Below are 24,327 nucleotides of genomic sequence, written 5' to 3'. Positions count from 1 at the left end.
TAAATAATAATAGGACAATTCAGAGAGATGTAAACAAAATGAAATTCTAATCTAGTTTGGCAAAGCATGTATGTGCATTTTTCAAAGAATTGATTCAGACCATAATATATTATAGTGCCCAGCACAGGAAAATCCTGGTCCATGTGAGTGGGGTTCTTAGCTGTTAGGGTAACACTAATGCCAAAGCAAGCATTTAGTTTATTCTGAAATGCATATGTTCTTAAACTACCTTTCTGAATAAGTATGAGGAATGGAATTGGGTATTAAGTGGAATCTGACTTTACAGACATAAGTAATCGCAGTTGTTCCAACGCAGCTATTCATGAGTTTAGAGTTTCATAAATTCTCAAAAATGTTGCTGAGTTGACAGGTGAGAACCAGTACCCCACAGCCCCAAAATGGAAATGTTCGTAATGAAATGCAATCAGAAAACTAGAAAAAACAACAGACAATGGAGGGGAAAAAGAAGAAAAAACAGAGGGAGAGAGAGTAGACAGAATAGGATCACCCTTTTCTTGCTACTCATTCCCCGTTATAAAGGAATGTTACTCATGCTGTTGCATGATTTTTACAGAAATATTTCAACCAAAACTCACAGTCCTTGTTCTGTGTTCCTGTAGCCTTCACATGGCTTCCAAACAGAGTGTCTGGATTACTTATATTGATCTTTTCATCAGAGTACTTTTTTGATGGGGATTTACTTTATCTACCAGCAATTATTTTACAAGGCTCTGATCTGTCAGCATGTGCATTGTGTTGGGGTAGAGCCAAGACCACACCTCAAGGACATTTTTAGGCACAAGGCTGAAGGTAATACAACTCATCCACAATGGCAGTCTCTGTCTGACTGTTTGCTCTGTATGGATTCAGTTTGTGTGACGCCTGTTAAATATCTAAGCCTTTGTCAAAATGAATAGGAGATTTATTATCAGGGATAAAATGACAACTACTCTCAACCTTTGCAGAACTCAAGGGCAAAGCAGTTTTTCCAGTTAGAAGGAGGACTTTGTCTGCTACCAGCAACTAATGATGTCACACCCATGGATAGAAGTGGAGGACCCTGAAACAACCTACCATGAAACCAGATTCAGTAAAACAAGCAATCAACCACCATCCCAAACACACTAATGTTAATACCAGAGGGACCAATCCTTTCTGCTGGGAACAATCCCTCCAGACCCAGGAGCCTTGCTGGGATGTGTTTACAGGTAAAATACTGACTGCTTGTTTAGAATTTGTCTACATAGTTGTTGCATATGTGTGTGTCTTGTATGCAGTGTAGAGACGTGTAAATGTAACACTACAGTATGCTCTACTCAAAGTAAAAAAACCAACGTTGCACCAGTACAGCTAGTGGGAGTGAGTCCTACAAGTCCTTTTTACATCTAGCAACATATATATGTTACAGTAGTAGTACTAATTGTTTAGGGTGTTTATAGTGGAATAGAAGTACATGGAGAAAGCAAGCCTTTAAACATATCGCTAAAATAATGCAGGATTTTTCTTCAAATGTCAATGATGCAAGTGTTTTCCTGAAGCTGACTGTGGGCCAAATTCTGTCCTGACTATACAAATCCAGTCCTCCTGGCTTCAGCTGAATGGGCTAGGAGAGTAGGATTTGGCTGGATTTCACACTTCCTTAGGTAGACTTACCTAAGAAATAACTCTCTGATGGCAAAATACTTAGTCACTTTTTTTTTTGAAGCTGACTGGAGGGCTTCTGTGCCAAAAAGCTTGCCTAATTTTTCTAATTATGCCAGCTGAGCCAATAAAACTTTGTCTCTACCCACAAACCTTATATTACCTATGACCTTCATTTGAGAGAGAGAGAGAAGGCTGGATAGACTTCAGAAAAGTAATGGTGCAAGTAGGTCCAGACTGATTACTGAAAATAAAAGGAAAAGTTTGGTTGAAATAGCAAACAACAATAGACAACAAATCTGCACTTTCCCTGTAGATCTTTTCCCCTTTGGGATCCTTGTGCACTAACCACAGAAAGTACTCTTAACGTGAGAGTTCATATATATATATCTCAATGCATATTGCCTAACATAGCTGAAATATCTGAGTCACATCCTAGGTGAAACACAACTTTTTGGGAGAAAGGAACAAAATAACCTGTTGCTTCAAGCAAAACACTCTGTTTGCTATTGTATTGTACAGAAGTTCAAGTTTGACAATATAGACCAATGATGATCTATGCAATTGCTGATAGGTTAATTTGATTTGATTGAATAAATCAAATGCATAGCTGTGAAACTTCCTGTGTGATTCTGAAAGCAGCTAGCTATATTTCCTGGAGACTAATAACATAGTTTCTTCAGAAAAGTGAAAGCTTATAGTTGTCATTTAAAATATAAATACACATTATTATTTAAAAAAAAAAAAGCTTAAAATACGAATTTCGAAACTTTAAGAAAACATATACTTGTCAGTAAACTGAATGAAACAGCCAGTAGCCTGTGTCATGTAACAGAAGAAATGCAACAAAATCATCAGTACAAATATGCATTAAGCTGCATGATACAATGGACATTAAGAGTGAAACAGAGAATAAATAACAAGACAGACATAGCCTCAAGAAATATAAGCGAGGATAGAATTGCTCTTTTAGTAAGGTGGCAAATGGGCTGTCCTTGCATACATACATTCTGCTGTTTCTTTGTAAACGACCTGTTTGATCCTGACAGTCGTTACTTTTGCAGTCAGGATACCTGAGTTCATTGGTATGACACATCAGATTCTCAGCAGTGCCAGAACACAGTTTGGCACACCTTACAGAGAGGAATATGTACAGCTTTGAGCCTTTCCTATATTGCCCTGATTCAGCTCATTGTCTAAACTAACAGAATCCTCAGTCTTGCCTGGAGGCCCTGTGAACAGCGCAGAAATGTGTACCAGGCAGAGACAGGGGAGCATCTGCTAAGGCAGGCAGATGGCTGTAAAATGCAGTACCTGTGCAACTTTGCTGTGCCAGGCAACCAGGATCAACCAGCAAAACTTGCTGATAAAAACAAAGAGGTTAGAAAAAGGACATACTTTCAAAAACCAGCTGGAGATACTTTTCTCTGTCTCGCTTTAACCTTTTAAAAAAGCTAAAACTGTACCAAATCCCAGTGACGTCAGAAACTGGACCTATGGAGAATGGTGGGGTAGGTTGCTTTCTTCACCTGTGTATAAATACTGTGTATTTATACCACCTGTATAAATACCACGTGGTGTGTGCTTTGCCCCAGAGGATGTAGGAGGGATCCAGGGCATTGCCTGGCTGCAGGGGCCGAGGGAGCCTGGCCCTGGGGCTGCAGCAGGGCCAGGGCAGCCCTACCGGGGCCTGGGACGCCTTGGGGGGCAGTTCCCCACCAGCACTTTTCCACCCTTTACATGTAATCTCAGGTATGAGTTAACGGGTTACCTTGCTGAGGCAGATTAACTTGTGCTCCAGTAAGTCGTTTCAGGGTAGAAAGCCTGTGATTTCGTTTGTGGTGCCTGCTTGCACAAGGGGATGGGATTGTTCCACCCCAAATTTCTGTCAGGGAAAAAAAAAAAAGGAACAGTTAAAAAAAAGGGGAGGAAAGTCCCAGGCCTTTCAGGCACAGTTTTGGTTGCAGTGCCAGCAGCAGAAATGCAGCAAACTTGCCAAGTCCTCTCCGAATAGGTTTCCCAAAGAGGTAGGAGTACCGTGCTGCAGGTACATACCTCGCTGCCTTTCTCATGAAGAAGTGGCGATGATGGTGAACTGCCGTCCCTGGAGCTGCAGGCGCCCTGCGTGTGCGGTGCAGGGCCCTGCCTGGGTGGTGCCAGTCACCCCTCTGTCCGCGGGGCTGCGCTGAGGTAAACTATGCCCGGCAGCCCCCGCGAAGGACTGCGCTTTCTCTGGGAGGCAGGTGACACCTTGCATTCGGGCGGACATCATCCCCAGGGTCTTTACCCAGCCTCGATGACGGGCAAGGAGCGTGGCACGCTTCAGGCCGGCCATCTTAGCTGCTCAGCTGCCAGCTACCCAGGAGCAAGGCCTTTCCTGCTGCTGGCGCTGTAGATTTAAGATGGCGTACCTGAAGGCCACCTGGGGAAGGGGGTCCTCTCTCTGTTTTATTTCTCAGTATTTCTCAAGAGGACACTCCTGGAGCTCGCTGAGTTTTGGGTTAGGCCATGGGAAGGACACAACCTCCTTCTGCCCGGCCCCTCACAGCTCCTGTGCTGCCACCTTTTTGCAGCATTACCTTCAACGGTTTGTGACAGCCGTGGTGGTGTTTTGAGTGGGAAAAGCTCTCTGAAGGCAGTGGGTGGTTGTTCTCTTTCCTCCCTCTCAAAATGCTCTTAATTCATGGATGTGGCACATTCAGATAAATCCCGTGCTGTTTACTCTGAGCCCTTGTAAAAGGAGTTTTCAAAGAATTGTGAGGGGCACAGTGTGGTTTGATTCTTTATTATTTAATGGCATTTGTCACTAAATTATGTGTGAGAAATTATTTGTAATGCGTTGCATTAGTTCTATCTTTGAGATAAGCTTTTAAAAAATACAGTCACCGGGATTGAAGCAATTTGCTACTGGGGAGCTTTATTACAGGCCGTTTCCGAATGCTTAGCTTGGCCATGTCGCCAGATCAGATTAATCTCAAATTGCTTAAAGTGAATTGACAACTTGGAAAAATAAACCTACCTTTAGAAAGATGGCCCCTTCTTCATCGTTGCTATCATAAATGCAAGAAAGATCATAATCCTCATGGTCTGCTTTGTATTTGATTCCCAGCATACCAAAGCCTGATGCTCTTGTCACGTGTGCTAGAAAAATGATGGAATAACACCAGTGTGACCATATCAGAATGAGTGAACCAAGGTGGGAGAAAGTCTCCGTCTCTCTCTGGTAACTTTTGACTATTTATTTCTAACCCTTGTGTGTTGCTCTAATGTGCTTCCTCAATTAGGTAAGTGAGGTGTGCTTACTGAGGCATTTGGGATGTCCACTAATCTTTTCAGTTGGGGTGGATGAACTGTAAAAAAGAGTCTCCAAGCCATTTTCGTAGTTTCCTGAAAGTCTCAGAGATTAGTCACGGCACATATTTGTATTTTCCTGTGAGGTAAATTGAGAACCTGCTAATATCATATCCACTGTATTTACGTCATTGTAACACTGACAGGTTTTTCTGTGTCTCTTGGAGTGCAGGCTAGCTTTGATGGCCTTGTGGCTTAGGATTGCTGTTTTTTGTGAATTTCTGCTTTAGGAGTGCAAAAATGGCTTCTTTGATACTGAGGCAGAAGAGCTCACAAGCTTTCTGAGGTTCACAGGAGTTGAGCAGACTTGAGCTATTCTTCGCCCTTGTCCCTGCGGTGTACTCCGAGCCCGGAGGGCTGAGAAGGGGCAAATTAGAGTAGATCATATAGTCTTTTAATCAGCTGAAGTCTTCCTTGTGCCAAATAAGTGGCTGATGATTTAAATAAATTTTATAGTGCAGTTGTCACAGGAGAACTTGTAGGAGGTTCAGTATAAACAAAGGTTTGGCCCAGATTTTTGCACAAATAAATCTCTGCATTTAACATGTAAAGACAATCTGTAAGATCGAGTATTCCCATGAGGTGCACTTTTTTATTGTGTTCCCTCTGCTACCTGGCTTTTTTGGTGATCCCACAGAAGTCTCCTCTCTTTTCCAGGGTGTGATTCAGCAGTGATGGTGCTGGTTTTACGTAGATATAACTGAGGCCTTGGTTGCCCACACTGCTATGGAGGGGCTTCCTTTCATGGGTGAGTTCTTGCACTGGTGGAAAGGCACATGTAAATCTGTGTGGTCTGATGGCTGACTGAAGTTCATACGCTTTTTGGTGTCATTCCTCCTTTTCCCTCAAGCCCACTGTTCCTCTCGCAAAGATAGTGACATAGAGGAATTCTTCGTGAAAGAATTTAAGAGCAGATCTAATAGATCAATGATAAGTTAACACGGTAAGGGGCTATTCTTTGTTTATGTAAAAAGCCAGATTTTGTGAATTTTCTGCTAAATGTTTGTATTCTGCTGGAAAGCTTGCTTCAGAGATACCTTTCCTCCAGGACCTCCAGCTTGCTAGGTTGAAACAAAGTTGCAGGCTACACTGTTATTTCTGGTTAGTAATTGCTCTGAATTAACAGGGTGTATGTGTGAACCCTCTGGTGCTAACCATTTCAGACTGAAGATAAAAGACAAATGGGAGGTAGGATTATTGATGAGTTTGTCCTGTATACACCTTTGCTGGTCTTTACACACATACACACACGTATATAAATAAATAGAGAATCTATAACAATGTAATATACATTTACAGTGACTGACAAACTTTTTTTTTCTTTTTGTTCTGGTTTCGGCTGGGATAGAGTTAGTTTTCTTCGTAGTAGCTGGTATAGTGCTGTGTTTTGGATTTAGTAGGATAATAATGTTGATAACACACTGATGTTTTAGTTGTTGCTAAGTAGTGCTTACACTAAATCAAGGACTTTTCAGTGTCTCATGCTCTACTGACTGAGAAGGCTGGAGCTGCACAAGAAGCTGGGGGGGGCACAGCCAGGACAGCTGACCCAAACTGGCCAAAGGGATATTCCATACCATATGATGTCATGCTCAGTATATAAACTGGGGGAAAGCTGCCCGGGGGACCGCTGCTTGCGGACTGGCTGGGCATCTGTCGGCAGGTGGTGAGCAATTGCATTGTGCATCACTTGCTTTGTATATGCTTTTTTTATTATTATTGTTGTGATTGTTATTATCACTATTTTATTTTCTTTTATTTCATTTCCATTATTCAACTGTTCTTACCTCAACCCACGAGTTTTCTCACTTTTAGTCTTCCGATTCTCTTCCCCATCATGGGTGGAGGAGAGTGAGCAAGCGATTGTCTGTGTGGTGCTCAGTTGCTAGCTGGGGTTAAACCACTTTTTTCATGCCACTTTTATAAAAGCCCAGAGTATACTGGAAATCTGAGAATGATTGGAAAATTACTTCTGATGGAATCTCAACTGAGATTGAAAGACTGTTTGTTGAAATACTGCTCATTAAAATCCTGTCTAGGATTACTGAGGGATGGATTATATTGATCCCATAGATTCCTTGCTAAAGTTTTTTACATGTCTCTATTAGATAAAGTGTACTGTGACAACTTCTCTACTATGAATGCTATGCAACTGCACTTTGCCATGAGGTATGTGATTCAGTATTGTTTTGCATTATCTTCAGTCAACACAAATTTAGTGCAATTATAATGCTCATTTCCTGTAAAATAGCAGATACCTGAATAATGGACCTGAATTTCCATTAGAATGAGGTCATAAAGCATGAAAGCATTAATAGCAGAGCAAGTAATAGAACTGCATCAGGTAGAATAATCTCATTCTCCAGAACACAGAGCAACCACCGACTAATGTGAATAAGGAAGTTAGTTCTGCTGTGGCAGGAGGTCATTCCATGATGGTGTTTATTATACCTTTTCCGCAGGTTCTGTATCACCTACTCTCATATTTTTTCTGCCAATTCTCATATTATGTTGCAATTGGCAGTCATGTGCCTCAGTAGGTGTGACATCGAGCAATGCGATAAAGCTCAGTTTTGGCCCCAAACCTCCCTAGAGATCAGCTAAAGGAGAATGAGAGGTTTTGACTGGCTCCTTGCTGAGCGAGGGAATAGCTGCAGAGTCCACATCTGATATTCTCCAAACTTAGGCCAGTTCCAAATTTCCCTTGGAATCAGGCTCCCCTCAAATATTTCTGACATTTTTTTTTTTGAAGTGAAAACCAGTAACAACCATGGGAATATCCTTGCAGTTAGACTGGTGCAAGTGCAGAAGCAATGATTTAGTTTCAGGATTGGCTGCTAGACTCATGCAGTTGTCTACAGCATTTTGTGAGACTTAGTGCACAAGGTGTCTATAATTGCTCATGTTTAATGGCTCCATTTTTGATTGCCTGGACAGCCTTTGCTTTCATGAAACAGAGAGAGGCAAAAGTGGGATTTTATTTGCATGCATGGCTCTAACAGTAGGAGAGGAGTTAGCAGACACAGTAAGTTTCTGTCTATTTAAAAGATTTTAACTGTGAATAATTGCTAGTAACAACAATTATTGTAACAGTGCAAACATTTGCTGGTTCCTTATAACCAAATTGTAGGTATAAATAAGAGTTATAATGAACGCTGAAAGAAATCTGAGGCTCAAGAAAGAAGATAATTTTTGAAACAGTAAGGAGCAAAAGAAAGTGTGACAATCATGAGCACTGCATCATTTGCAAAAATGTACTTTCTGTGCATTTATAATTGTTTTATTATTACATTAATAATGTTCAAACAGAACTAGTCTCCTGTTCTATTATAAAACTCTGTTTTAATTGGATGTTGCAACAGAGCTGCTGTTTTTTGCAATGGTAGAACAAAACCTATTGAAGAAGAAGGAAAACCTATTGAAGAGGAAGGAAGCTCCCTCCTTTGAGCTGGGTTTTTCTATTACCAAGTGTGATTTCCATTCTTAAGCTGTCTTTTATCAGCCCTGCTCCTGGGTTGTGCCACAAACAATCCTAAGTCTTTCCATAGCTGTTTTCAAAACAGCTTAAAAGCTGGCTGTCGTGCTTTAACAGTCAAATTAATTACCTGAAGTGGACTCCTAGGCAGTGAATCTGAATAGACATACAATTTCAGGTTGTATTTTGTATGTTACTGATAATTACAAAGCATAGTTGAAAAGTGATTGTTAGTGATTTGTTATTTACACTGCAGAGTTTTAAAATGCTGTGTGGAAAAGGGGAAAAGATAAGCTGGTCATGCAGCAGCTAGGCTATGTAACACGAGTTCTGAGTGGGGAGCAAGTGTACAAATGCCCAAGGAAGGACTGCTGACAGCCAATATTGAAATTAGACCTGAAACCTTTGACTGTTTTTTGTACAGCTGGAATAACTTTTGTCCTAAGTGAATGATTTCTCTGCTGCAATTTATTTGTGTTCCAAAGATGATCAGATAAGAAAAAAAAAATAATTAAGTGATGAATAAACAAGTCTTGATATGTTATGTAGGATGGATGCCTGTAAATTCAAGAGTAAGTTAAGAGCAAAGTTCATCTTAATGATTTGAAAGTAAGGCAATAGTTATTATGTGGCTCACTTCGAAGTGCCTTGAAAGAAACACTTGATGGAAAACCTTTCCATACAGGCTTGTAAACTGTGAGCCTAGAGCCCTCTAGTGTTAGCGTTGGTGTAATACACATTAATTATCTACACCAGTATAGTTCAGTGTGACCTGCACAGTATTCTGACCTGTAACTCAATAAAGAGCTACCAAGCCAATCACTTTCTTCCACCTAATTGTTTATTGACTTTATTATTTATGTGTGGGTTTAAAAATTGGCGATTTATTTTTGAGAGATATAACTGATCTTATTCATCCCAGTTTTTAGAAAGATTTACTTTGGAGCTATTACCCAGTCTGTGTCAGCAGTAACTCAGAGCAAGGATAGGTCCTATGTAAAGGAAAATTTAGGAAGTCTGTAAAGCTGATCTACTACATCCACTGCAGTTCTCTGTTTTTCACTTACTCCATGTCTTGTTTCAGGGAGTCCCTGCAAGTCCTTCCACTTGCTCTTTCATGCCCAAAGCATGTTGTCCCCTGTTCTCCTTCTCTTGAATTGAGGGTTCCCATTTGCTCTTTCCCAGCACTGGGACTGTATCTGTGACACAGATCCTTCCTTGTCCAAGGCAGTGTCTCCAGTACGTCCTCAGCCACAGGTTCTGCGTACCTCCATGTTTGCCTTGGCTTATGTTTCCCTTCCTTGTTTCCTTGCCTCCTTGTGTCCCATGCCAGGACCAAAGTCTGTCCATTCCTTTGCCTCTCTTTCTTTTTTTTTTTATTCTTATGCCACCACACTCTAGGTTGGTTTCGGCCTCTGCTGTTCCTGTAATTATTACATCTCAGACTTCCCATGTGCCACGTATTATGTGTCTCTCATTCCCTTCTTCCTCAACATATTAGTTTTTCCTCTTTCAGTGAGTTGTATGAAGTGGCTGGTGGTACAGACTTAATACACCAGAGTTTTCCAGGGAAGAGGGTAGCTGCTGGGATGCTGAGATACAGGCTTTGCATGGAAAAACAACTAATGATCTTGAAGCAACATGCAGGGAATCTGTTATTTCAGTGGGTTAACTGTGGACAAGGAGCTGTTGTGGACCAAATAAGTGCATAATAATTGATTTTATATTATAGACAAACTATTTTTGCTTTTGCAGAACGAGTGGGAAAAGAATAATTTCCTAGCTTGCCTGGGAAGGCCAGAGAATCTGTGACTTACTAAACCGATCATGAATTCAGTAGTAGTGCTGCATTGGGAAGCCTGGTGGGTTAGGTGGAAAGGAGGGAACAGAGCAGTATGCCACCTGGGGCCTCACTGGGGAGCAGAAGACCCTAAGGACTGAAAAAAACAGACAGTGAAGTAGTAATTTGTCAACAGGAAGCTGGGAAGATGTAGGGATTTTTGCCAGCAGGGAGTATGATGTTATTAGTGATCCTCAGGGAGATCTCAGTGCTCACCTCTGAGTTGGGGAGTATATGGGTTGTTACTGTTCTGTGAAAGAAAAACGGGTGAGAAAGCAGCCTAAGCTGCTGCAGGGCACCTGCAGAATGCCTGTGTTGTTACCCTGTTACTCCCTCTACTGAGCTGTCCAAACTGTAGGCGAGGAGAAGGGTCATCACCTTTAATTTTTTACTGTTCCCTCTACTGATCCTAGAGCAGTCATTTGTAAACTGTGTAAAACATGTTGCTTGGCAATCTACAGCCAGATCTGTGGTGGCTGGTTCAAAGCATAGTGTAACTAAAGCTGTATAGTAACCTGTCAAAACTTGTAGCTTTACAACAGTGCAATTTCAGGTTTGAGATTTATGTATGTTGCAGAGAGCTCTGAAATGTGAGATTATCTGGTTTGGAGTACTTTGGATAGTTTCTGTCTGTCAGGTAAAGAATTTCAGAGCTACAAAATATGTACAGACTCAAAGATGTTCTTGCATATTGGAAGCTCTCTAATTGACAGCATCTGAAGTGATGTGCTTGGAACACTTTGCTTTTCATTCAAAGTGCCTTTCATTCAAAGCAGTATCAGAGCTCTGTAGGAGGTTAGGTGCCACAGTCTAGACTGACATTTGACCTGGAGCTGTTGAGAAATGGCTGTAGTAGGATGGGAAGCAAATATTTTATGGGGCCAGCAACCCTCATGTGAGAGATTCAGTGAAAAGTCAAAGGAGACGTGCTGTAAAATGCTTAAAATTTATTAATCATCATTACTTTTTTTTCATAAGGAACAAAAATAAAACAATATTCCAAAACAAAATAGAGGAAGAAAATATACCATACCCAGATAACATGACTAAGACTAAGAAATGGGATAACATTAATCCTTAAAGAAATGACCCAATAAATCAGTTTTCCAAAAACAAAATAAATAGCAATGGTTCAACTTTTAAAAGCTTCCTAGGAAAGAATTTACAATTATTATTATTATTATTATTAAGTTTTGTTTACAAAAATCCTTCATATGCCCCTGTTGGCAAAAATATATATATATACTTCTTCTGTAAACAGTTAAGCACAAACAAAAAAAATTCCATATTTTCATACAGTTACTATGCTGATGGTGTTATGTAAACAAAGAGTAGTGTGCAGTAGCTTCTCATGATAAGACTTCTTTCTTTTTCTCATGAGAATATATAGGGAAATATGCCCATCATAAATTGTTCAAAATATTGAAGTTTATAGTTTGAGAAGGTATGGCTTTCTGCAGTCTAAGTTTTCCTTAAGGCAAAAAGAAAAATAAAGAAACAGAGAGGTACAGTTTTCCTTGGGTTTTGTTTGATTGTTTTCTGGACTTTAGCTTTTGCTTTGTCTCAATGAACTGGAAAAAAAATGTTATAAAAAAGGTCAGTCTACATCAATGGAAATAATTAGATATTGTTGAGTGTCTATATTATGCCACCACAGACAAGCTTCAAGCCGGAAAAGAATGTTGTTCTCATAATAGACTTCGTGCAGGTGTAAATCCAGCTCTCAGTCTTATGGTACAGCACTTCTCAGAAGCCAAACAAACTAACAGAAAATGTCAAAATTACCTTATGCTGTACCTCTCAAGGTGTAAAAGAAAAGACATGAAAAACAATAGGGAATATATTGGTAATGAAAACTGAAATAACGTAGACAGACATACTGAGTTTGTATGCAGAAAAGATCATCTGTTCATCCAAAATTTTAGCTGCTTTTGACACTTTTGTATTTTTTCAAACTTTTTTTTTAGTCTTATGTTCAAACCTTGTTTGATTTCTTCTCTCTAGTTCTAATTTTAGACATTCGCTTGTTCCTGAGAGGCCTTTGTCTGGTTTGTTGCCTGTTGGGTGCTGACTTGGGAAATGCACTCAGAGCTCACACAGCTGCATTTCTCCACGTAGGTGTATGAGTGATCAAGGTAGGTTCCGTCACTGCACGTCAGAGTCACCTTTCTTTGGCTGGTCTTGATTTCCTGACAACACGAGCATTTATGTTCCATCATGTTCACCTCTGGAGAATATCTGATTGCAAAACCAACAAAGAGAAAGATTCAGAAATTATGGGGGAAATACCACTGCCCCTCCCACTCATTACTAAATATACCAGAAGTTGCGTGCTTGCGTGTGGGACTATTGCTCAATATTACCATTCTTACAGTATTGTGGTGAAATATAAGTTGCTCCTCATTGTAAAAATGGATGGATCTAGCTCTTCATTAAGGCACAGAAAAAGTAAATTAATTAATCCACATCACATATTAAGCCAGTCCAAAATGAGAGAATAGTGAGAAACAAATAACCTCACTCTTACATGGGCAAAATGAAAACTTGGGTCTATTCACTATGACAGTGAACAGGCTGTTAAAACATTGTGAGTCTTGAGGTAATTAAGCTAGTACAGCATCATGTCTGTTAAAAATTCTAGTTAGCACAATGGAAACAGCCGATGACTAGGTGGCTATTGGACATATTAGAAAATCACTTGCGATTTGCTTTATGTAACTAGTGTAAAGAGTATAAGACAAGAGACCACAATTATCTTTTATACTGCTTACCGCGAGTAAGCATCACAGCTGCCTTCACAGTATGTCATCTCAACAGGTACAGGAGATACACATCCATGATATTTGATGACAGTAGTTGTATTGTGCTTCATACAACCTGAGGTTGTCACAAACCAAGGGAAAATAGGTTAAAATACAAATAGATATCTGTGTATGACAGACAGTTTGTAGTAGAAAACTGAGATGGATGGAGCTGAAATAGGAAATTAGGTCACAATGCATTTCTCTTTTTAATTGCTAAGGCCCAAATGATGACTCTTGCTGCTTGTGTTATCAATGAATGAAAAATTCCCTTTTGCTTATGCAACTTTGGTGCAGGATGCAGAAATAAAGAGCAGTACTGTGGCAACTGCTCAGTGCACACCCACCTCCCAGGACTGGCTTCACTTTCTTCGTTAAAAAGAATTTATCTGTGGAAGTTGGAGAATAGTCATAGTCCTCTCCCTCCCACAAAAAGGCTAACATTTTAACAGTAGGGGATGCAAAAGTTCACCATATCCATGTTTTCCAAGGCCCTAAAGTGCATGCTGGAAATGTTCTGTTCCTTTCTTTTTGCACGTGTTTCCTTTCTCACCCTAGTGTGAATGGTCCCAAACTTGGTGTGTTCACCTCTTCTGTCTATGCATCTACCATGCAAGATGGACTAATATACCTAATAAGGCACATATTATCATTACTTATTCTTAACAAAATTATCATTACTTACTCTTCAGTTTTACTTGGCACTCTTTACAGCAGCCATCGCCAGATAGCTTGATGTCATCCTTGAGTGGGAAAACAGAAAAAGATAACTCAGGTTTCATATCTGCATACTAAAGCAGAGACTTTACCTGCTTCCTAAATTCTCTGGCACCAGAAAGTTCTTTGTATTGACATGGAATCTAATCTCAAGCAAGGCTAAATATTAAGGGCACATAACAACTTCAATTCAATATTAATAAGAGTTCTTTGAAAGCTGACATTGAGGGGGACCGGAACTGCTTTGCTGTCATCAGAGTTCAGAGTAAAATTTCAGAAATAAAGCTTGTAGCATGTGACATATTTTGAGTGACCAAAGTCAGTACAGGTGAAGGATTATGTCAGAGTAACACAATTAATGAAATAACTGACTCCCCAGATGTGTGGGGGTGGTTTTAATCTACCCTGAGCTGTATTAAGTTGAATGATGTTGTGAACTGGAGTAGCTTGTTTTCCTTCATCTTTGCTCTCAATAAGTGAATTCTAAAAAAGAATTTATAATCTTAAATAATTTAGGAATAAAAATCCCATTATTTTTCAATAAGATTCATTTTGATTTGCTTTTCTAAAATGAAATTTGATGGGGACCAGATTCAGAGGGGATAAAATGAGAGCTACATCCTGTATGATGCTTCTGGTAGGTATTTTCCTTGGACACCATGATCCTTCTATCACTGGTGTTAGCCATGGCAACAAACATAAGAACTGGTAGAAGAGTACTTACTGGATCACAGTCATCAGGGTTAAAGAGAGGACAGCTTTTCTGTGAGATGACTGGAATGAATAGGTCATCATATTTTTCACATGTGTAAGTTGTACAGTTATCACCAGGTGGGTTCCAGAATTCTCCAACCTGAAAGTAGTTAAAATTAAAGTAAATAAAAATATTCTTACATAAAAATGAAACAAAAAAAACCCAGTGTCTTACCATTGCTGCCTACTGCGGTTTGATTATTCCAAAAAATTTCCTTGAATTTTAGGTGATAGTTACTTGTTGTATTATCATAGTGCTGGAAGTTTTTTTCATTAACCAAGTGAAGAGGTTATATTTGTATCTGGATATGGACATGTGTGAACAGGATAAGTATGTGGACTCTTTTGGAAAGATTAATTTGTGTTTCAATGGTTTTGTCAGCAGAATTTATGGATATGTCTGTTCAGATCCATGGCAGAATTTCTGCTGGCTTCACCGACTCATACTGTCCTAAAGCTCTCAGATAACTTGAGATTGGCTGTTTGGAGCAGAAAACTGCCTCCACAGATAAAATTATCCTTTGAGCAAAATGGGTGCTATATTTTCAGAGCTGAAGGCAAATAAAGGCCCATTGCTTTCACATATGTGTTTTTCTGTGTTGCTTTCTGAAAGCCATTGTTCAGTATCACAGTTGCTTCCAGAAGTCTTAGTTAGAACTGGAGGTTCGTGGCTGAAGGTACTGTTCAAGCTGTGTGAGACAGTACATTCCCTGCCTGAATAAGCATTGTGTAACATGAGAAAAGATGCAGCAAATAAATGTGACAAAGACAAGGAGAGGAAAGAGTGAAAAGACTAGCAGAGTTCACCAAAAGTGAACTAAAACAGGGATAGTTACTTGGAGCACGCGTGTAATGTTGTCTCCCACAGTCATTATACAAGCTGCTGCCTTGCATGTGCCGCAGCACTGTCCAGGTTTCTTTGTATACTTATAACCCTGTTTTGAAAGAAATAGAGAGGAAATGACATTGAGTCAGGACACTGACCTTAACTGGTGGATATTTGAGCTGGGTGGGGTAGGAATTACTGACAGCAAAATAGCACTCACCACTGGGCAGTGTGTGTCACAGATAACAGGCTTGCACTTGATGGTAGCATGATGAGGGCTTGGGTAAGAGGATTCAGAGCAGGTGCATTCTTCACAGGGGCCTGATGGAATGACAGCTCCAGGCTAGGGGAAGTCAGGAAAAAAGACATTATTAGTCAGTAAAATCAAGTTACTTTGTGTATGTATGCCACAGACCATACAAAGCTGAACTATGTATGGGCTAAACTATCCTTAAATACAATTTTGGAAGTTTCATTTAAGCAGAGTTTCTGTTGTTGGTAATATCCATTTTGGAATTAAATTCTGCTAATGCAGAAAGGAGAGCAGAAAATTCTTTTGCTTGTAGGGAGGATGTTGATATGCTGACCTCGATTAAATAATTAATAATGTTTTATTTCAGGCCTTTCTGCAAAATGTGGTCCATGATAGGAGCCTCAAAAAGATTGTATTGTGAACCTATGTGAAGGTGTGTTCTATAGTGAGTTACTCTGTGTACTTACTGCATAATAGGTTTCATTGACTACACAACCATGTCCTGTAAAGAAGGAAGAAAGATGGTGTCATAGAGGTGTAAGTTTTAAGAAGCAGAAGTATGTGAAAAAAATGCTGCTTTTTTGGCCCAATATGATAACAGAGATAATTCACATCTTCCTCCTTTAAAGTTTTTGTATTCATAAACTTAGAAACTTTTGTATTCAGAAACTTTGTATTCACTTAAACTGTGAATAACACATGAAGAAGGTACATAGTACTTACTGCATTCAAAGGTAGGACAGCATTTTCCAGGCTGCATTATTGTGATTACTTCCTGTCCCTCTAAGCACTGGGGTGTGACCTTAGGGCAGTGGCTAGTGTTGCAGTCTGTTTAATGTGAGAGAATATAGAAAATAATGAACTTAGAATTCTTAAATTAAGGTAATTTTGTTTTTCATGAACTTCAGAAGTTTTCCCATGGGGCAAATATGGTGTTGTTTACACAAGCTAGTTTAATGACCAATTCAGTATATTTGCCCGGCTATTTTTAAAGTGAACGGGTTTTCCCATAACCTTTGTAAAACAAAGCATTGTCTGAGAAGAATAGAGTGGTGATTGCTGGAAAGAGATACTTCCAAAGAGAAATTTGTACCAATTGGGTCTAACTATGTAAAATCTTTTCATCTTAAATTTGTTCTCTTCAGGCATCTAGTAAATGCTCTGCAAGAAGGTCCTAAGAAGTGGGACGAGGGAGAAAAGCATTATGAAATCAGTGCAAAGTATTACAAAAATGAGAAATTATTGCTGTAGTTCCCCAAAATGAATATAATATATTCCCCATGATAAAGGACTATGACAGTACTTACAGCACTCAGTCCTGGTACAGCATGGATCTTCTGGTATTGGCGTCTGAACAGGCACGTAACCTGGTTCATCACAAAATACTTGCTGTGTCAGAGAACATTTGTGTTTTGTACAGTGCACTTTAAGAGTATTTTTGTCACAGACACATTCCTGGCAATCTTTGGACCATTTTTCTCCTGGCTATATAAAAAAGAAAAAAAAAAACGAAGAAAATAGTTATATATAAATTCCAATTAAAATAATTCTATTTGTTTCTAGTTGACTTATTCATGGATACACTGATACCTGATTACATCAGCCTTTTAATATTTCTAGTATTTTTAGATTTTATAAGAAACCCTCAAACTGAAGCTAATTAGGGGAAGACACTGGACGCCACTGAAGGTTCTGAGCATGTTCATACAGCTATCACTTTCTATTTATTAGTAATGTTAGTATGAGGGGTACAGGAGGTCTAAAGGAGAAGTGATTGAGCTTTGCATGCATTTTTGAATAAGAAATTATCACACAACATACTCATTTACACATTAGGTTACAGAGAGAAATTTCTATAATTTGAATGCAGCTGAGGAACTAAGAATGCAGACTATCAACATTATCAGCAACAGGTAAACTTTGTTATCCACCTGTCCCTTCATCTCTAGTAACTTCAGTGAGCCAGATTTGTGGAAGTAAAAGAAGCACATATGCCAAAGTTCCACTACTACCATCTATCTCTTTTTTTTCTCTTTCTCTCTTTTTTTTTTCTTTTTTTCAGTATGTGAGGTGATGGTTATCTAAAGAATATCCCATCACTTACTGTTAAATTTCTTAGGGAGTAATGGGGTTTTTGCTGTGGCACTTCTAATTATTTTTAAGACTAAAGGGGAACGAACTTTTGAAAAAAACCCCTAAAGTCTCCCCTAACCTAAGCAAAACTTCGTTTTTGTGAAACACTAAATATCCTCTTGCTTCACTTGTCTGTGCTTGATAAACCACATTGATTGTGATACTCACCGATCTGGGTACTCCATTTGGTTCCCTACAAGCTGGAAATAAAAAAAAATGAATGGAGCTTTACACCACTGAAAACTGACATAAAGGAGTAAATTTGTGCAGTTTCAAATAGAAATACTGTGAAGATTAAACTAACAAGAAAATGAATATGCAGACTAGTTCTTCTGAAATGTAGATTTCTACCATCTTGGTAGGTCTCATGTAAGGAAGAAAGAGGGGAAAAAAGGTAATATTGATTATTATTCGATTTTTAGATGGGGAGACTAAAGGAGCCAAAAGAGGGTGATTTGCCCATGATCTGACCATCTAGAAGATGGCGGTAGAACACAGACCTCCTGACTATCAATCCTGATCTCTATTTATTCCCCAAACTAGCTACAGGTTACTTACAGCATTCAGAAACACAGGTGTTGCCGTCTTCACTTATGAGCATCTGTCCTTCAGGACAGAAACATCCTTCAGTCACTCCATAGCCAGGAAGCTCAACAAAGCTAGAGTGGGAGGAATGTGTGTATTTGAGTACAACGTTTTTGCAGTGAAGCAGGAGAGAGAGCAGCATGTGTAGAAGGTTGCCATGTCAGATACAAAGGAGAGAAAACAATGTACATCTTCTGAACTGCAACAGGAAGTGCATATTCATAGGGCTGATTGATATTTATAAATCTTGAATAAATTATCCAAATTCACAAGACATTTCATTATGAAGTAACTCCATTTTCTAAGGAAAGTAGATAGATAAAAATAGAAAAAAAGAAAAATATAAGCAGTTGTTTTGGGGTGGGGTTTTTTGTCTTTCCGTACCTTGGGTCACAGGTGGCAGGATTAATGGGCCCACATGGCTTGTATACCGTGTTTGCTGGACAGTTGTATGCTGTATGGAAAAAGAAGAAAAAAGATCAAAAATTGATCAAAAATCAAATAGATGCAGCAAAAGTGACTACAGCTTTGCTTTCTTCATCTGCCGCTTCTGTGAGTATTTTTGTAGGCAGTAGTCAAGTGTTAGATGTAAGATATGTTTACTGAATAAAACACTAATTACTACTATTTCTCACACACGTTTTTGAGTTCTGCAATACTTACGGCATGTATTGTTGGTCTTTCCTCTCCAGTCGATGCAGACACCTCTAGCAGCACACTCTGTAGCATATATCTCCAAACTGGAACACTGCATGGATTCATTGGCTATGCGACATCCATCAAAAACACAGCCTTTGAAAAATGGTTCTGGTGGTATGACAGCATGGCATTCTGCAAAAATCCTGCAGACAGAAAAGAAACCAAACCCATTTTATGTTAACCAGTCATTATATAAAATCCAGCACTTCCCAGTTAATGGCATGTGACTCTCTGGTTCAGGAAGGAATGTATTGCGAGAAACAAAACCCTAAGAATGGCAGATAATCTGGAAGATAGATTCAGGAAAGGAAAAGTAGGAAATCTGAAGCTCCATTTTTTTTCTAAAGAGGCTAATGGTCATAGTGTTTCTGTATGTGTACACAACTTTTCATCAGTCTGACACAAGAAATTTCATTAAAAAGGCAGCTGCATCAGACTGAGGAAAAAGGGATGATAAAAGTAGCCGAGAGATAGAAAAATTGCACAATAGTTCATAACTTATTAGACACTACAGCAAGCAAGAGTAAGAGGGCCTTTATAAGTGACTCAGCTGAAAAAAAGCTTTTGTCAGAGCTCACACAAGTATAGCAAATACTGCAGGAAACAAGCCTTTGTGCTTTTGGAGCTCCATGTTTTATGTAAAATGTACAAAGATGAAGGACGCTTTTTGGCTGAGATGTTTCTGTCTGCTCTGTTAACCTGGTTGGTAACCAAGTTCCTTATGGTTTGTACTGAAGGCCCACTTCAAATTTAGAGTTCAGTCTTTACTTAATAGTGTAACTAAGAGTGATGAGCATAACCTGGAAGGTAGGTAGGGAGAAAGATGACATAAATCTGTGTGATTACAACCCAGGGAGTATGGATTTTTGTACTTGCTGCATCCCTGATTTTCTGACTTCACCTCTCTTGCTCAGTTATCTTTGGCATGCAAGACATTAAAGAAGAGCAGTTTCCTTTGCAAAGGCCTTTTACTGCATGTATCCTGTCATTAAGCTGACATTTTCAGCTATTATCACATGCTAGGACTATAGTTCCTACTCTTCTTGTAAGATACTGAGACAGTTTTGTCTAGAAAGAATGAATTCATTCAGTTTTTTACTTACTTGCTCCAGATAAGCTTGCAAAGCTGAGGTGGTTTACAGTGAGGCTTTGGTGAAGGTGTGCTTACAACTGTTGGTACTGGTACTCCATGGCACGATCTGTTGTTATCAACGATCCAGTGATGAGCCATTTGGGGACAGGAGGAAATGATCTTACCACTTGGTAAGCGGCATTCATCTGATTTATTATTTGTACATGTTCCTGGAAGAGACAAGCTATGTAAGTCTCATAAGCCACATCAGAGAAGCACAATACATTATTGTGCTGATATCACATTTAGAAGTGATGTGCTCATGAAATGTATAAGGTGGCTTGCTTCATAGGGAGTGCTTTCTCTACAGTTATATGAACTTTAATTTAGGCTATGGAAAAACAAACAAACCAAAAACCCCAGCCCCAAAATAAAAAAAACATTGAGCTTTTGATCCTACAGAAGTTGAAGAGCAGAACTGTTTTCATTTCCAGTTTACTGCTGTTCAAAAATTTCTGTCAATCATGAGACTGGAAAGAGTCCCACCTCCAATTAGTGCATCTGTCTTACCACATTGTCCTTCGGTGTTGTTGCCAAATTTGCTGTATGGGAGTTTCACAGAGAAAATCAGTCCACTAAAGGTGATGGTTGCACCAATCTCTGGTATTTCAACAATCATGTTGATGCCAAGTGTGGAGAAAGAAATGCCATCTTTTCTGAAGCCTGGTTTGACAATCTTTTTGTTGAAGTACATCTGAATGCAGGGTTAAAAAATCCACAACTTCAGAATAAGCACTGCTTATGCCTGATTGTTTTAAATCATGTGTTTTCTAATCTTCATAATCATGTATAACTCCATATTGTTGTGCATTGCATCCAATGCTCATTGGCATTGCAATAACAGCATACATATGCATTAATATCTCAGCTTGTATTGCTGTATTGCTATATTGCTACAGTGTGATAATAATCTAAGAGGCCTCTAAGTACCATGTTTGTGAAGATTGTGTGCTAATGCACAGCATTCTAAATCCAAGTATTTTCTTTGTATCCCTCATAATTTTGTTTATTGTAAACATTTTTCATATGAAAACGGGTGGTAGTTTTCTTTAACTACAGAAATATTCCTGCCATTTATATGTAATAACTGCAAAATCATACTGTCCCTATACTATGTGTTGCTTGGCATTGGAAGAGTTGTCTGAATTTAAAATGAAGTCAAATGTCCCTGGTGACAGTTTTATGTAGTAGTCATATTTATTGATTAATCTAAGCTGTTCCATTTGCAGCCTGTATCTTATATGAGTTAGTGAAGGTGGACGTATTTGCTTAATAACTTTTTGTCAGGAATTATTCTGCAGCTTTCTTCTCCTTAAATTGGGATAAAGTAAGAGTTAAAAGAGTTTTCTTTCGAGAGAATCACTGGATTAATTGTTTCAGCATGCCTTTCTGACTGTAGGTAAGAATCTGGCATGGCTTTCTAGGGGGAGAGTGCATATTGAGACAAACTTTTCCTCCCACCTCTTTGTGTTCTCTAATCAACTCATAAATTCCCCAGTGTAACAGTGGGACTGACTTTTCATTTTCACTGTCTTGCCAGCACTAGTTTAGAATCATGAAGGTGAAGTGACACACCCAGCCACCCCTTTTCTTCAGCTATACCTCTCTTCCCCGCAGGGAATTGGAGGGGGGATCTTGTCACGGCTCTGTTTGGTGCCTGAAGTTCCCTATGCAGAGGAAGCAGTCCCTAGTCATCCAGTGATAAGGGATACATACCCATCTTCACCATGAGAGAAGAATCATGCTTGTGATTTGCATTCCTGTTTCTTCATAATGTGTTTGTTTACATAAGTGAATTGAACAATGTACTAGTTTTCATGAAACATGAATCAAGCACCCAGTGTAAGTATTCTTTCTGTCTTCTCTATCAGCTGTATTAGTCTGTTTCCTAGTGTTATTTATACATACACATATATGCATACAATATATTCATATCTGCATAGTGCTAAGCTGTTTCTGACATTTTGTTCTTAGTAACTGGTGTAATCTTTTTTTTCCTAATGATACCCTCTGCCCTCATCACCTCTGTGATATGATATTCTAAGAGACTGTATTTCAAATGAGAATCAGTAAGGCCTGTAGACCTTATCTCTTTTTTTTTGCAAAAATAGAGAAATAAAAAATGTGTATTTTACCACATTCGTCATCACACCATTCATGAGTTTACGGGTCAGCAGCACTTCTGCAGATTTGTAGAAAATAATAATGGATTTAGGGCAGGAAAGTCCATCTTCTGCATCGCAGTAATAATTGTCAATGTAAACACGGAAGTTATCATATTTAGGTACAATCTGTTTCACCAGGACATAAGTGCAGTTTTCAAGGAAAGTATAGTAGGTTCCATCAAAAGTAATATAATGAGGATCACCCCATCCACTGCACACACCTGGTAGAGAGAAAATATTTAGAAGATTAACATGAAAATTAGTTTAGAAGAAAGAATTTAGAAACTGAAGTGAATATACTACAATTTATAGAGCAACCCTAAGAAAACATATAATCTGTGCAAAGTTTTGCTTTTTTCAAAAAAGGTTATTTCTTAATCTACTGGTGCTTACATTGACACTCATATTTGTAACAGCAGCCGTTTTCATCAGGTACCAGTATTGCAGGATATCTGTTCGCACAGGTAATTTCCTTTACAGGTGGGCAGTGTGTTGGAATTATTTCTACCTTGTTGTCTCCCTTACAGATGAGTTCTGTACAGTTGGATAGTTTGTATCTTTGTCCAGGCTGCAAAATGAACAAAAATTGCTGTCACAGGAGTTTGCAAACAGATATGAACTTTACTCATAGTTTTAGTTTAACGGTATATTGTTTCCAGTAATGGTGGTGCTGGAAAGGAAATTAATATGTGTTACTTCTCTTCAATTTGTGGTACTAATGATTTGCAATGTTGACCAGAGGTGTTCATAATTCTGACCATGACATGGAGGATCAGAAATGGTTTTGTTTTCCAAATCTGAAGCAAAGACTAAAATGAAAATCTTCACTGATCGTACAAGGCTGACAATATTTTTTTAATGCTAAAAGGAGGTGGGAACCTTAATTCCAGCTATTTCTTCTGCATGAGGAGCTCTTCTGAGATTTGGGGGAATAGGTCTTAGGTTAAGGGAACTGATGTCCTTTATACTAGACTTGTATACTGTACTTCACTATCAGCACAGACCATCACTATCAAAAAAAAAAAAAAAGAAAAAAACCAATGTGTATGGAAGTACAGGTAAGAGGGCATGAGAACAGAAACAGATACAAGCCTCCACAGTAGCTTAAATTTTTCTGTTTAGTGAAGAAACAAAATGCACAAGGAAACTTCCTCTGTTATTTCAGTAAGAAGATTTATTATTTATGCAATGCAGTGCATCAGAAAGTGTTTTACTAGCACTAAAGTAATTAGAAAAGATTACTGTAGCTTGCTTTCTCAGTGTGAAAAAAAATTATAAAGAAGGCACATACAAATTTTATGTCAGGTATATTGCCCATCACTAGCAACACTTAATCTGGCAATCTGCACATAAAAGGTTTAAAGACTGCAAACTGTTCCTGTCTGGTATCAACCTAACATTAATGGTATTTCAACAATCATAACATAACAGAGAAACTACATACCTGTAGGGGAGGGTATGTAGAAGAAACACAGCCAGAAGTGGTGGTAGTCAGAGGAACTGATGTTGTTACGGTAGACCATTCAGATGAAGTAGTGGTTAGAGGAGTAGTAATGTTACAACCTCCAAAGTGTCGTTCAACTCTACATGTTGGACCACAGATGGCATAAAATCTACATCCATCACTGTCCATTCTGCTGTAAATCAGATCACCTAATGAAAACAAAGAAAATACAGTAACATACAAAGAAAAAAAAAGACTAAAAAAAAGTTCAAATATTAAACAAGGCACTAAAAAATTTCCAAGTAAAACATGTGAATATATTAAAATGAAAATTAGGAAAAATGTGTTGAAAAATAAACACAAGACATAAAATATGAGATAAACAGACTGATAAAACAAGGTAGACTAACCAGGTGAAAAAACAGAATCCCCAATTTTACAGAAACATGCTGTTGATACAGATGTGGTAGAAATGCTGGTAAAGCTGGTGGTGGGCAAGGGCCTGGTGGTTG

The 24,327-nt window shown here is 38.8% G+C and overlaps 1 protein-coding gene across 1 annotated transcript; it reads right to left on the bottom strand.

The window, feature by feature from the left end:
- Positions 1–12,319: 12,319 nt before the first annotated feature.
- Positions 12,320–24,024, bottom strand: LOC104072961 (mucin-5AC-like; the record flags this gene model as incomplete). Its single annotated transcript, XM_009572581.1, has 18 exons — positions 12,320–12,545; positions 13,079–13,184; positions 13,794–13,851; positions 14,550–14,678; positions 15,415–15,513; positions 15,625–15,747; positions 16,125–16,159; positions 16,381–16,485; positions 16,965–17,142; positions 17,959–17,990; positions 18,349–18,449; positions 18,760–18,829; positions 19,039–19,217; positions 20,178–20,376; positions 20,717–20,900; positions 22,342–22,592; positions 22,765–22,939; positions 23,816–24,024. Coding segments are annotated over 18 exons (2,459 nt in total), but the record flags the coding sequence as incomplete, so codon positions are not given.
- Positions 24,025–24,327: the final 303 nt, after the last annotated feature.

The sequence above is a fragment of the Fulmarus glacialis genome, unplaced genomic scaffold (genome assembly GCF_000690835.1).
Source record: "Fulmarus glacialis isolate BGI_N327 unplaced genomic scaffold, ASM69083v1 scaffold19162, whole genome shotgun sequence".
Taxonomy (NCBI): domain Eukaryota; kingdom Metazoa; phylum Chordata; class Aves; order Procellariiformes; family Procellariidae; genus Fulmarus; species Fulmarus glacialis.
This window is presented reverse-complemented; position numbering and strand designations above follow the sequence as displayed.